The 13,305-nt window shown below is 48.8% G+C and overlaps 1 protein-coding gene across 1 annotated transcript in view; it reads left to right on the top strand.

Annotated features, from left to right (window-relative positions):
- LOC138608216 (membrane-associated guanylate kinase, WW and PDZ domain-containing protein 3-like) overlaps nucleotides 1-11,659 on the top strand; it is a 30,177-nt gene extending 18,518 nt beyond the window's left edge. The window contains exons 16-20 of the mRNA XM_069680738.1: nucleotides 1,736-1,930; nucleotides 2,635-2,711; nucleotides 2,834-2,980; nucleotides 3,865-4,003; nucleotides 7,077-11,659. Coding sequence (XP_069536839.1) covers nucleotides 1,736-1,930; nucleotides 2,635-2,711; nucleotides 2,834-2,980; nucleotides 3,865-4,003; nucleotides 7,077-7,942 — 1,424 coding nt within the window. The 3' untranslated portion in view covers nucleotides 7,943-11,659. The remainder of the gene's footprint in view (nucleotides 1-1,735; nucleotides 1,931-2,634; nucleotides 2,712-2,833; nucleotides 2,981-3,864; nucleotides 4,004-7,076) is intronic.
- Nucleotides 11,660-13,305: the final 1,646 nt, after the last annotated feature.

The following is a 13,305-nucleotide window of genomic DNA, read 5'->3' as shown; positions in this document are numbered from 1 at the left end:
AAATGGAGTAACAGCTGATCGTCGTGTCGGTCGTTATGGAGACACAGCTGGCTGATGTGTGATGTAACTGTAAAGCCTCTTACACACAGAGTTGCTCTTTTAAAGCCTGTAAAGTGTTCTTATACACACTGAAACGAGCACGACGTAAATCGTAAGTCACATGACTGATCAGTCAACAAATCTTTACCAGGTTAGACGGATATCTTATAAAAAAGATCTTACATGTAAACAGAGATATTCTCCACACAGGAAGTGTTCAGTTTAACAGGTCTCACCTGTACCTGTGGTCAGTGTGTCGTGTCTGCAGGTGTGAGCAGGTTGAAGCGATCTCAGACTCTCAGTTTGATCTGCTGCAGTTTGACTTCACAAACTGACACTGTGCAAACAGACAGGTCGGGATGGTTTCATGGTCCAGGGTCACTTTAATCCTGCCTGTCTCTCTGCCTGCCTGCCTGTCTCTCTGTCTGCCTGTCTCTCTGTCTGCCTGCCGTGTGACCTGTCAGCAGGAGAACAGACAGTCTTGTTCCGTCGTGTTTCCAGTGTCTTTGTTCTCGTTCAGTGATTAGTGTTTCTGAGCCAGAAAATCTTTCTCCCCTTCCTCCCTCTGAGGTTTCTACATTGAGTCAGGACCAGGTGTGTGTGTGTGTGTGTGTGTGTGTGTGTGTGTGGGTGTGTGTGTGTGTGTGCGTGCGTGCGTGTGTGTGTGTGTGTGTGTGTGTGTGTGTGTGTGTGAGATGAACTTTGCTCAGTTTTGTAAGAACCAACTCCTTCAAATGTTGTTTTTCTCTCGTTTGGACAGAAACGTGTTGGAAGCAGCAGCGATGTGAGTCTAACTTTGGTTTAGAGTCTGAGGTGGTTTCAACAGTTTTCCGAGCTAACCTCACGTTCACCTTCGTATCACCTTTAAGAGTCTTCTGATCCGGAGCCTCTGAACTCTGACCCTTTCAAACGTTCTGTGCTCAAAGAGAACACGGAGACAAACATCCTCTGAGCCGAGAACAAGAACAAGACCAGTAAATGCTGCTGTGTCCTGTACAGCTGTTACCTTATCTCCGTCTACCTCCCTCCATGAGCATACATGCTCCCCTCTCCTCTACAACTGGCTGCATGTTGAGGTCATTTCCCATCATGCACCTGGTGAACATTTACAGGAAGAAAAATAAACAGTGGAGCAGGAAGCAGCTTTGGGCCACAGCTGTGTGTGTGCAGTGATCATTGTTATCGGTGCTAATGTTAATGCTAGGTTAGCATTATGTGCTAGCAGGATGCTAGTGAGGCATTTACTTCCTCCCTACGTCAAACTTTCACTAATCTGCCAACGAGCCGAATCAGGACGCGCTGCTCGGACAGTTTGGCATTTCAAACAGCTACAGTCCTCTCCATGTTTACGATCTACCTGGTTTTCTACTTCCTGTTTCCTGCTGACAGAGTGCTCCTATTGGTTGATGACATGTTGATGTAAAGTTCCTTCTCTTCTTGCTCGTTCCCTGGCTGCAGCAGCTGTGAGCTCAGCCGAGCAGACTGAAGAGACCTCAATTATTTAACCTGGAACACATTTATTATGATACAGCTGTCAGGGAGGAGGAGGAGGAGGAGGAGGAGGAGGTGCAGAGATAAACTCTTTTTAGGATCAGTCTGTTTAATCAGAAACATTCACCTCAACACACTTTGTGTTTCCCACATACCTCATTTGATTGGCTGCTGTCTGAACATGTGACCCCTCCCTCCCTTACAGCCCCCTCCCTGATGTCCCACCGGTTCGTGACGGTGCGGCGGGGCAGCCCGGCGGCTCGCAGCGGGCAGATTCAGCCCGGAGACCAGCTGGAGGCTGTGGAGGGCCGAGCGGTGGGAGGACTGCAGCACCGAGACCTCGCCCAGATCCTGAGGAGGGCGGGGAACACCCTGAGACTGAGCATCACACCACGGCACCGTACGCACACGCACACGCACACACACACACACACACACGCACACGCACGCACACACACATACACACACACCTCAGGATCTCTGCAGAGTAACATCTCATCTTCTCCTCGCCTCCTGTACTTGTTTCCTCCCCTCGTCTCCTCTTATCTCTCTTCTCATTGTCATTTCTTCTCTTTCGTCTCCTTTCCTTGTCTCCTCTCTGCCTGCCCTGTACTTCTCTCCTTCCCTTGTTTCCTCTTAACATGACTCCTTGTCTCTTCTCCTTCTCTCGTTGTTTTCTGTCATCTCTCAACTTCTCCTGTATTTGTCTCCTCTGTGTCTCCTTATCTCCTTTCCTTTTTTCTTCTGAGTCTTACTCTCCTCTCCTGGTTTCTCCTTGTCCTCTTATTTCCTCCTCTTCTTGTCTCCTCCCTTAGTTTTTTTTCTCTTTGTCTTTTCTTTTTGTTTATGTTTCCTGTATCCTCTCCTCGTATCCTATCCTTATCCCCTCTCCTTTTTTCTTCTGTGTCTTACTCCCTTGTTTGTTCTCGTTTTACTCCATCCTTGTCTCTTCTCCTCCTCTCCTTGTCTCCTCTCCTCCTCTCCTTGTCCCCTCTCCTCATCTTGTTTTCACTCTGTTTGCATTTGTTCTCCTCGTCTCGTCTCCTCTCCATGTGTCCTCTGTTCCTCTCCTAATCTCCTCTCCTCGTCTCCTTGTCTCCTCAGACTCGTCCTCTCTGTCAGAAGGAGCAGACCTGGATATCGACGGTCGGTTGATGAAGGGATCCAGAGGGAGGTCAAAGGTCAGTGGGACTCACAGGAAGCAGACACGGAGCTCTGCAGCGATTGTTGCATCTGTTTGATGTTGTATTACCTACCTGTCTGTCTCTGTACCTGTCTGTCTCTGTACCTGTCTGTCTGTCAGGAGGAGTCCAGGTTCTACAGTGTGGATCTTGAACGCGGCCCCACAGGGTTCGGTTTCTCTCTGAGGGGGGGCAGCGAGTACAACATGGGGCTGTATGTGCTGGGACTGATGGATGGGGGGCCGGCCCAGCGCAGCAACAAGATACAGGTACACACACGCACACACACACACACACACGCACACACACACTTTCTGCAGCTGTTTCATGTCTCTTCAATGGCAGGCTTTTACTTTGAAGGAGATCCAGGAAGTCTTGCAGCCTCTAGAGGCCGCTGACAACACGGGACTCTGCAGCGGCCTCAAGCGGGACTTCAGCAGTACCTCTGTTCAAACTTATCTGCTCATCGTTTCCATCATTGATTAATTTGGTCTAAAACATAAAAGAGTGACAGCTGTAGCTCATCTCCAGCAGGGACGAGACAGACAAGGCGGATAGAGGGAGAAAGAGAAGAGGTGTGTGAAGGGTTAACTGGTGAAACAGAGTTGGTTCATGGAAACAGGCTCAGCTGCTCTTATAAAAGCTGACCCAGCAGAGACGCTGACTCTCTCCTCTCACATAGGATGTTATTTATTGAAGAGTTTCCGTCTGTTTCTGTGGATTCTGAGCATCAAACATTGAACATCACAGCTGCTAACGAGCTCGCTGCTTCCTCTCCTTTAAATATTCAACACTGAGAGAGAGACGGGGTGTGAGCGCCCTCCACAGGCTGCAGGAGGTTCAGCCCAAAGGGTTATATTCTCTGGTGAGCAGAACTGAGATCATTCCTCATCAATCAGTCTGCAGGTGATGAATCTTTAACACCACCATATACTGCCCCTGGCTTCTTTAAGGGAGGAGAATTTAAAGTCCACAGAGTGTGAGCGGTCAGGTTCACCTCCAGCTGTGAGGAGGACACGCAGACCGCGTTAAAGCTGCTCTCTCGTCTGCTTCCAAAAGATGGAGACGACCACAGAACCAAACTCGGCTGTTCCGGTCTCTCTGTGCAGGGTTTGTGTGTGTGATGTCTGAATAAAGGCGTACCTGTCCTCAGGTGTCGGACCAGCTGGTGGAGATAAACGGAGACAGCACGTCAGGGATGACTCACAGTCAGGCTGTGGAGCAGATCAGGAGGGGAGGACACCGAATCCACCTCATCCTCAAGAAAGGGAACGGTTACGTGCCCGACTACGGTGAGAAACATAAACTGACCCGGGTACAGATCAAAGTGTAACACCTGTCAGCACAGGTGAGCCACAGCTCTGTGTTCTCTGTTCTCTCTTCACCTTTAAAAACAATCACTTTAGACTTTTCTGATGTTTGACTGCAGAGGAAATACTCAGGTCAAAGGTCAAAGAGCTACATCCAAACTAACCATGGAAGCTCGATGAACCAGTCACTTCCTGTTTCTTTCAATGGACCAATGAGATACAACGTTTATCTTAAACTTCACTCTGAAATCATCCAATCACAGCTCTGCATTCTCTCCACTTCCTCTCTCTGACTTGACTTTTTATTTCTCCTCCTGTACTTCCTGTCCCCCTCCTCCTCCTCCTCCTCCTCCTCCTCCTCCTCCTCCTCCTCCTCCTCCTCCTCTCCCCTGTACTTCCTGTCCTCCTCCTCCTCCTTCTTTCCCCTGTATTTCCTGTCCTCCTCCTCCTCCTCCTCTCCCCTGTACTTCCTGTCCCCCATCTCTTCCTACTCCTCCTCTCCCCTGTACTTCCTGTCCTCCTCCTCCTCCTCCTCCTCCCTGTCTCCACCATACTTCCTGTCCTCCTCCTCCTCCTCCTCCTCCTCCTCCTCCTCCTCTCCCCTGTACTTCCTGTCCTCCTCCTCCTCCTTCTTTCCCCTGTACTTCCTGTCCTCCTCCTCCTCCTCCTCTCCCCTGTACTTCCTGTCCCCCATCTCTTCCTACTCCTCCTCTCCCCTGTACTTCCTGTCCTCCTCCTCCTCCTCCTCCTCCTCCTCCTCCTCCTCCCTGTCTCCACCGTACTTCCTGTCCTCCTCCTCCCCCCTGTACTTCCTGTCCCGCTCCTTTTCCTTCTGTACCTCCTCCTGCTTCCCCTCCTCCTCCTCTCTGTACTTCCTGTCCCGCTCATTTCCTTCTGTACCTCCTCCTCCTCCTCCTCCTCTTCCCCCCTGTACTTCCTGTCCCGCTCCTCTTCCTTCTGTACCTCCTCCTCCTCCACCTCCCTCCTGTACTTCCTGTCCCACTCCTCTTCCTTCTGTACCTCCTCCTCCTCCTCCTCCTCCCCCCTGTACTTCCTGTCCCACTCCTCTTCCTTCTGTACCTCCTCCTCCTCCCCCCTGTACTTCCTGTCCCACTCCTCTTCCTTCTGTACCTCCTCCTCCTCCTCCTCCTCCCCCCTGTACTTCCTGTCCCGCTCCTCTTCCTTCTGTACCCCCTCCTCCTCCTCCTCCCCCCTGTACTTCCTGTCCCGCTCCTCTTCCTTCTGTACCTCTTCCTCCTCCACCTCCCTCCTGTACTTCCTGTCCCACTCCTCTTCCTTCTGTACCCCCTCCTCCTCCTCCTCCTCCCCCCTGTACTTCCTGTCCCACTCCTCTTCCTTCTGTACCTCCTCCTCCTCCTCCTCCCCCCTGTACTTCCTGTCCCACTCCTCTTCCTTCTGTACCTCCTCCTCCTCCTCCTCCTCCCCCCTGTACTTCCTGTCCCGCTCCTCTTCCTTCTGTACCTCCTCCTCCTCCCCCCTGTATTTCCTGTCCCGCTCCTCTTCCTTCTGTACCTCCTCCTCCTCCTCCTCCTCCCTCCTGTACTTCCTGTCCCACTCCTCTTCCTTCTGTACCTCCTCCTCCTCCTCCTCCCCCCTGTACTTCCTGTCCCACTCCTCTTCCTTCTGTACCTCCTCCTCCTCCTCCTCCCCCCTGTACTTCCTGTCCCGCTCCTCTTCCTTCTGTACCCCCTCCTCCTCCATCTCCCTCCTGTACTTCCTGTCCCGCTCCTCTTCCTTCTGTACCTCCTCCTCCTCCACCTCCCTCCTGTACTTCCTGTCCTGCTCCTCTTCCTTCTGTACCCCCTCCTCCTCCTCCTCCCCCCTGTACTTCCTGTCCCACTCCTCTTCCTTCTGTACCTCCTCCTCCCCCCTGTACTTCCTGTCCCACTCCTCTTCCTTCTGTACCTCCTCCTCCTCCTCCTCCCCCCTGTACTTCCTGTCCCACTCCTCTTCCTTCTGTACCTCCTCCTCCTCCTCCTCCTCCCCCTCCCCCCTGTACTTCCTGTCCCGCTCCTCTTCCTTCTGTACCTCCTCCTCCCCCCTGTACTTCCTGTCCCGCTCCTCTTCCTTCTGCACCTCCTCCTCCTCCTCCTCAGTGGAGCTGTCCAGCCTGTCTCTCTGTATGACAAACTCCAAACAGGGGGAGCCCTGCTTCTACGTGATTGGACGCACTGAGAACTCGCGGTTGGTAACTCTGATCTCTTACTTCCTTCTCTGTCGCTCGCTCTCATCCCTTCACCTTCATGTTTTCATCTCCAGCTGCTTCATCAGGAGGTTTCAGACACTTGAATAGAGCAGACGAGGAGCGGTTCAGATGTTGCATCATCAGCTGTGCTTTCATCCTGCTGTTTCACAGCAACACAAACCGGACAGGAGTCAGTACATCTTTGTCCACAGGGGGCGCCAAAATGTGTCGGTCTGTTTTCAGTGACTGTAGCAGCGCAGTGTCTCGGGTGGTGGCTAAATAAAAACACACTTTTTGGGTGTCTTGGAGCATCAGTATCAGAATCTAAATGTGTTAACAACTAAGCTACAGATGCACCACCTGAACAGCCTCTGAATCTGCACATAAAGATTTATAAATGTTATAAAAGGCATGTTTTTAATGGCATTAAAAACATGTTGCGTGTTATTAACGTGTTCCTGAGAGGTATGTCTCATTGTAACAACACATCCTCTTTGTTAGTAACAGGGTTAGCAAACTGTGTGTCTGTTGTTTTCTCTATTCATTTGTGTTTCATCAATGTGCAGTGTGTTGAGCTCTCAGGGCCACCGTACATCCCCCAGAGACCATCTGAAAGTACGCTCAGATCTTCACTGTTAGTTTGTCTCTGTCATCGTCTGACCCTGAAAGATGTTCAGTCAGAATGTTTGTGCTGTTTCGTCCTTTAAAGTCGTAAAGTGAGCGTAGAGAAGCTGCAGGAAGCCTCAGACTCTGAAACACATGAATGTTCTCTGCAGCGCCTCAGGCCTGACAGCAGCCTCTGGTGGCCGTCAGAGGAACTGCAGCTCACTCTTTGTTTCTGTTTGTCAGGCCCTGAGGAAGGAGCCCTCTCCCCCTCCTCCTCCTCACACACAGAGGAGCAGGATGCAGATACAGTAGCCATGACAACTGCCCCCCTCAGCCAGCAACGGGGAGGAGGAGGTGGTACAGCAGGAGGAGGAGGAGGAGAGAAGAGGAGGACAAGGAGAGAGGGAGTAACCAAAAGAAGAACAGGAGGAGGAGGAGGGTTAGGGCCTCCTGATCTGGACCTGGACCTAGTGGAGGAGGAGGCACGGGAGGAGGGGAGGAAGAGGGAGGAGGAGGAGAGAAGAGAAGAGGAGGAGAGGAGGAGAAGAAGTCAGACTGTTAGGCAGGAGAAGAGGGAGGAGCAAAGGGAGCTGGGAAGGAGGAGCAAGAGTTTACCCAGCAACAGTGCTCCTTCCTGGGACACGCCGCTGCCAGAGGAGAGGGCGGAGGTGGAGGAGTCAGGAGAACGAGTGAAGGAGAGGAGGAGGAGGAGTGAGATGAAGAGCAGGAGGAGAGCCATGGAGGCAAACAGAGAGGAGGAGGAGGAGAGGAAAGAGAGAGACCACAGCACCACCCGCCACGCAAAGCATTCTGGGAGCTCAGCATCACCTCAGAAAGCGGCGTTCTCCTTTCTCATGCCCATGGACGACAGGCGCCAGCGTCTGTCTGACAGCGAATCAGCAGCCAGCTTCTCAGAGGTCAGCCTATCAGCAGCCAGCGTCGCCACCGCCAGCTGGAGGGAGGATTCTGATTGGAGGAGAGGCGAGTCACCATGGCAACAGGGGAGCACCCCCGGCCCCTGGCTGAAGCCGACCCCGCAGAGACTGTCGCAGGTTCTGACTGGCAGACAGCGCGGTGGGCGGGAACTAGTGGGCGGGCTCTCTCTCTGATTGGCTCACAACGAGAACATTCTCTTTTTTTTTAAATTGGCGACATATAAGGGCTTTTTTAATTGGCCTGCTGAGAGACGACCCGCCTCTGCTTACTTCTGATTGGATGACAGACAATTCCTGACTAAAGGATGATAAAGCGAGCAGAAAAGGACTTGTTTCTGATTGGCTAGTGGGCGGATTTTGAGGCCTCTGATTGGCCAATGAAATAACAGCTGCACACAGAGCCTCCTAATTTACCTACAGTTGTTTTTTTATTTTACCCATGATCCTTCACTGCATCCTGAGAGCTGTATCACGAAGTCGGCTCAGTGTTTCATCCAGCCTCATATTCTGGTATCATGGTGCTGGTTTTATTACCATGGTAACAGATGCTAACCTTCTCCTTAGCTTCATCCTGACCACTGACCAATCAGATCACTGCAAAATCCTACATCAGCATCATTACTACAGGATCCTGACAGGGACACAAAGTACTGAGTTTATAGCAAACTGATAAAAAAGTACTAAAGAGCAATAGAAGTAAGGAGAGAGGAGATTATTGACACTGTTAGCCACCGTGCTAAGCTAATGGGACCGTTTGCAATCAGGTCAGCTTTGGTTTCTCTCATCACTCACTTTTATTGAACAATGTCAGAAAACCAAACATAAAAGTAGAGGAAAAAATGACCTAATGTGACGGCTACAGCTAGCCAGCTACCGTAGCCTGCAGGTTAGCCGTTAGCTTTTTAGCTCACTTTAAAAGTTGTGTTCAGACCAAAAGCAAAGCAAATCTTTAGTGACGCCTGATTACATACAGAGTAAATCCAAAGACGCAAAAGAGATGCGAGATCCACAAATTAGCATCCGAACTGTTCAAACCAAACCCCATTCAAAAAACGGTCATTTTAAAGTAGTGTCTTGTTGTCTTGCAGACAGACCTGACAAAGCATGAGTTCAGACTCTTTACAAACCAACATCATGATGTAGTTACTTCAGCATCCTTTCAGCCTGTTTATGAGGCACTGGTCAGCCTCAGGGAGCTGGAAGCAGCAGGAGAGTTCATCCAGACACAGTTCAGGAGGAGGAGGAGAGATTAGCTCCACTTTGGGTCTGAACACTCCTTTAATAATCACTTCATCACCAAACCTACAGAACTAAATATTCTGCAAAGGTTCCTGGATGAATTCTGCAGCAGCACGCTCTGGTCTCCGGACTGAGCTTTACACTTCCTGTCAGGCTGCGTCACAGACCTGCAGTCAGAGAGCAGCTTCACGATACCAGAGATCAGGGTCCTGCTGTGGACTGATACAGGCCTCCTCTCTGTCTGTGACATCATCATCATCTTCATCATCATCATCGTCCTCTAACTTTAAACTCGTATGCAAACAACATGAGAACCTTTGAGACTGAACCTGTCGTCTGAAGGCTGTTTGTGATTCTGTAACCTGAGCATGTGAATATCACAGGAATGATTTTTTATTTTTATAACATGTAAAGGCTCAAAGACATTATTAATATTCAGATTATTATTAGAGATTAAATAGAACAGAGATGATCTGATTTGCCTGCTTGCTTGTAAAAAAGAGAAAAAAACTTTGCCCTGATGATGTAATAGAGCCATACACACACACACACACACACACACACACACACACACACACACACACACACACACACACACACAGAGTCCAGGTCACGCTGTGGTCCTGTCGGCTGGAATAACCAGAACAAAGTGACAGCCATGGAGCGGCAGGCGGCGACCTGCTGCTCCGATCATGAAGTGCCTCTTTTTATTTCAGCCTTCGTCCTGCAAAGTGACGCCGAGGCTGCAGGCAGAGAAACCGCCGCGACACACCTCAACACTTCCTGTTCACACCACCACACTTCCTGTCCTGTCGTATGTACTACATGGCTTCCTGTTTATCTGACCCTGTAGAAGCTCGACCCGCACGCTTTGACGGTCACATGACTGAAGAGTTATAAAGTGATTAGTCAGAGCTGAGGCGCGAGTCAGCCTCGGTTTGAAGACCATGTTTTTAACGTTCACCTTTTAGAGCAGCTTAAAAACTGTCTGCAGCTCATTATGGGAAACTTCCACCTGTTACACTCATCAGCTGTCACTCACTAATACATGTGAGTATTGATCAGACCTGAGAACAGGCGAGGAAGTTATTACCTGGGGATCCATGCTCTTAGCCTGATGTGGTTTTCCTCCTGCTGTTCATGACGTCAGAAGATGTGAAGAAAAAGCTTTTCAGCACAAACTTTCTTCCATCTTTAATTTTAATTTAATCCGTCAAAAATGTTTTAAATTGATTTCTTTTAGGGACGCACCGATGCATCGACCGAACACCGGCCCGTCTGCAGATAAGGTGGCACGCGCCGATGTTTTTATTACTGAACTGCTTTAATCGTGCAGAAAATGTAAATTTAAGTGTTTATGTTTTCAGAAAGATCTTTGTTCGGCTATGTGAGCACTGAAACATGTCTGCACCGTGAGCAGGTGATTCAGGCTGAAGAGGCTTCTCACTTATTTTAATGAGAAATAAAAAGATTGAAGATTGAATTCATGCTTTCACAAAGAGTGTGATGAAGGCCTGAATACATTTTTATTCATGTTTCTATGATTAAAGTGAATTTTGGCCCCGTCCCCAGACGAGGGCATTAACAATGACAGAAATTACAGTTATTGAAGAACACGTCGGTGTCAGCCATCGGCCCTGATTTTCGGTGCATCCTTAATTTCTTTTCATTCCACAGAACAGGTGAAAGAAGGCTGAGCAGGGTTAGGATGGTGATTCTGAATTCTTCAGGCGGATGTAATAAACGATTGTCGCCTGATCTAAAGTCAAACACAGGAGAGAAAATCACCTCAGACTTCAGGATGGACCGCAGGACTTTCCTCACTTTAACCTGATGTCAGGACAAAACGAAACACGCCTGTCGTCAGATCATGTCCGAACTCATCAAAGATTGTTTACGAGGTAAGACGCTCTGCTCCGTAACGCTCCGGTTTTTATGTCCAACAGAGTGAGACCTCTTCTTTTTGTTTGACTTTAGTTTCAGGAGTCACGTTCTCCACTTGTTTAGATCGGATCAATCCTTTGAACTGATCAGGTTTATAGTGGTGAATCAGGAGCTCCAGGTTTAGATTCTACAGCTGTTAACCAGCAGATATTCAATAATAATCAATATTAAAGATCAGGATTAGGGCCATCAGAACCTGATCAGGTCACTTCTGTATTTTAATGTGTTTGGACACGGGAAGCGTTCGTGTCAATGCGCTAAAATTAAGGCTGACGTGATGTTAAAATTGGACTACAAACATGGTGGACTCTATTTCCCTCACCCATCTGTCACATCCTGTTGTTTAAAGGTCATATAACTGTTTGTCTGTCCGTCTGCACCCTCTGCAGTCACACTACAACTCCCACACACCTTTGCGCTGCCCTTTAGCCCCGCCCCTCAGCCTGCGCTCTCTAAGGGCATTTGGATCTTTGTCTTCTATGCATTTTCTAAGACTGTCAGCTGATCGATTCTCTGATTGATCGGAGGATCACCAGAGCGCGGACTCTGCTGCTCATGATGCGTCTGAATATTCAGGTTCTGGTCCAAAGAGAACCAGGAAGCAGGAAACAGTTTGATCCTGAGACAGCAGGAGGATCGTCACATGACCGTCACATGACTGTCACATGACTGAACTGTCTGATGCTTTAATAAAGTGTAAAACTTTAAACACAGCTCACTGAAGCTGCTTCATGTGTTCTGTCTTTCTCCATTAATTTTCTTTGATCTTTTACAAGTTGCAGCTCTGCTGACGTCCGGCTCACGTTTCCAACGAAAGAGGAGAAAAAGACTTCTTTAACATGCTAACGTTAGCAGGCTATGTGCTGCTAGCTATGTTAGCTTTGAGTTAGTAACTTTCTGTCAGTCAGCGTCGTCCTCTGCACTTCACTCGAACATCTCAAATTAAAACACACACTGATTAAACTGATCTGATATCCAGCAGTCGAGTCCTCAGCAACAGAACATTAAGCTAACACATGCCACCCAGCTAGGCTACATGTTAGCTCATCATGTCAGAACAGATGACTGATCCAGTGATGCTAGTTTAATGCTAACATAGTTTTATGCTTCACACAAACCGAGGAGCGATTTCAGAACGCTCACACATCAGACGACGACAGTCTCAACAAACGACCTGATCACAGAGCGACAACAGGTCGACCAGTCTGACACCTCCTCTACAGAAACAAAAGGAGCGCTGTCACCTGGACAGGTAGCTTCCGGAAACATCTGTACAGGTGTGATGAGAGCTGATGGAGCTTTGATCTTTCACTTCAGCAGAAGTAGTAAAACCACAGAGAAGAGGCTCCTCCTGTGCAAGGTACAGCTCTGCTTTAAGGCCAGTGAATAAGTCACTAATGAAATACATGAAAGAGTAACTGCACACCTCAACGTGTGTGTTGAGCTGTAATCTAAATTATATTACTGTGATGAAACACGTCACTGCTGCTGTTAATGCAATTCTTAGCTAATGTATAAAAATCTGTTTCATGTGTTGGAATGTCTCAACACGCCACCTGCTGTTTTAAATCAGCCCTGCACCTTGCCGGTCGATGGAGACGTAGAGGCGACCGTTTGGGACGAAATTACATCATGAAATTTATAAAAAAAAGGAATGATAACACCTGTCAATCACAGGTGGGCGGTACCACCCCTGGCCCCGTCTTTGAGAGGGAGTCTGTGAAACCGCGCTCATATTCAAATATATCCTGATGGACATCATTACATCGGCAGCCTCTCCTGTTTTCCGTCCTGAGCCCAAGGAGTCTTCTTTTTGTGTGCCACAGTTGTTCTGCTGCTTGTGAACCTTAGTTTCTTATTAAATGGGATTTCCTGTATTCCGCCTCCTGTGAGTGTGTCTGCTTTTGGGATCCAGTTCTACTATGAAGCTTAACATGTATACCTCCATGACTCGTCTTTATGTCAAACGTCCTCCTGTGATCGAAAAGACAATCATGAATCTGTTTAAAAAATGGCACCAGTTAAATGTTAAAGTCAAGAATCTAATTATGACTTTAAATGCACCATCAGAGTGGAATGTTTCACCAGTGACTACATTGACTCAAAGCTGATGTTTAATGAAGGAATGAACGGGACGCCATGTTTGATGAATGCGTCCTGAAAGAGAACCTGCAGACACGACTCAGGGCTGAAACAAGCAAAGATACTTGATATATTAAATACATATTATATATATGAAATATTTGTATCTTCAGTTAAAGGGAGAAAAAGTGTAACGTGGGTCACTAAAGGTCAGACATCGTCCTACAAGGAGGAGAACGTGGACCTCAGAGTGCAGCTGAGTTCAGACAGGA

This window comes from Semicossyphus pulcher, unplaced genomic scaffold (genome assembly GCF_022749685.1).
Source record: "Semicossyphus pulcher isolate SPU_LCO1_2020_fin unplaced genomic scaffold, fSemPul1.0.p SCAF_40, whole genome shotgun sequence".
Classification (NCBI taxonomy): Eukaryota; Metazoa; Chordata; class Actinopteri; order Labriformes; family Labridae; genus Semicossyphus; species Semicossyphus pulcher.
Note: the sequence above shows the minus strand (reverse complement) of the source record. Positions and strands in the feature narration are given on the sequence as shown.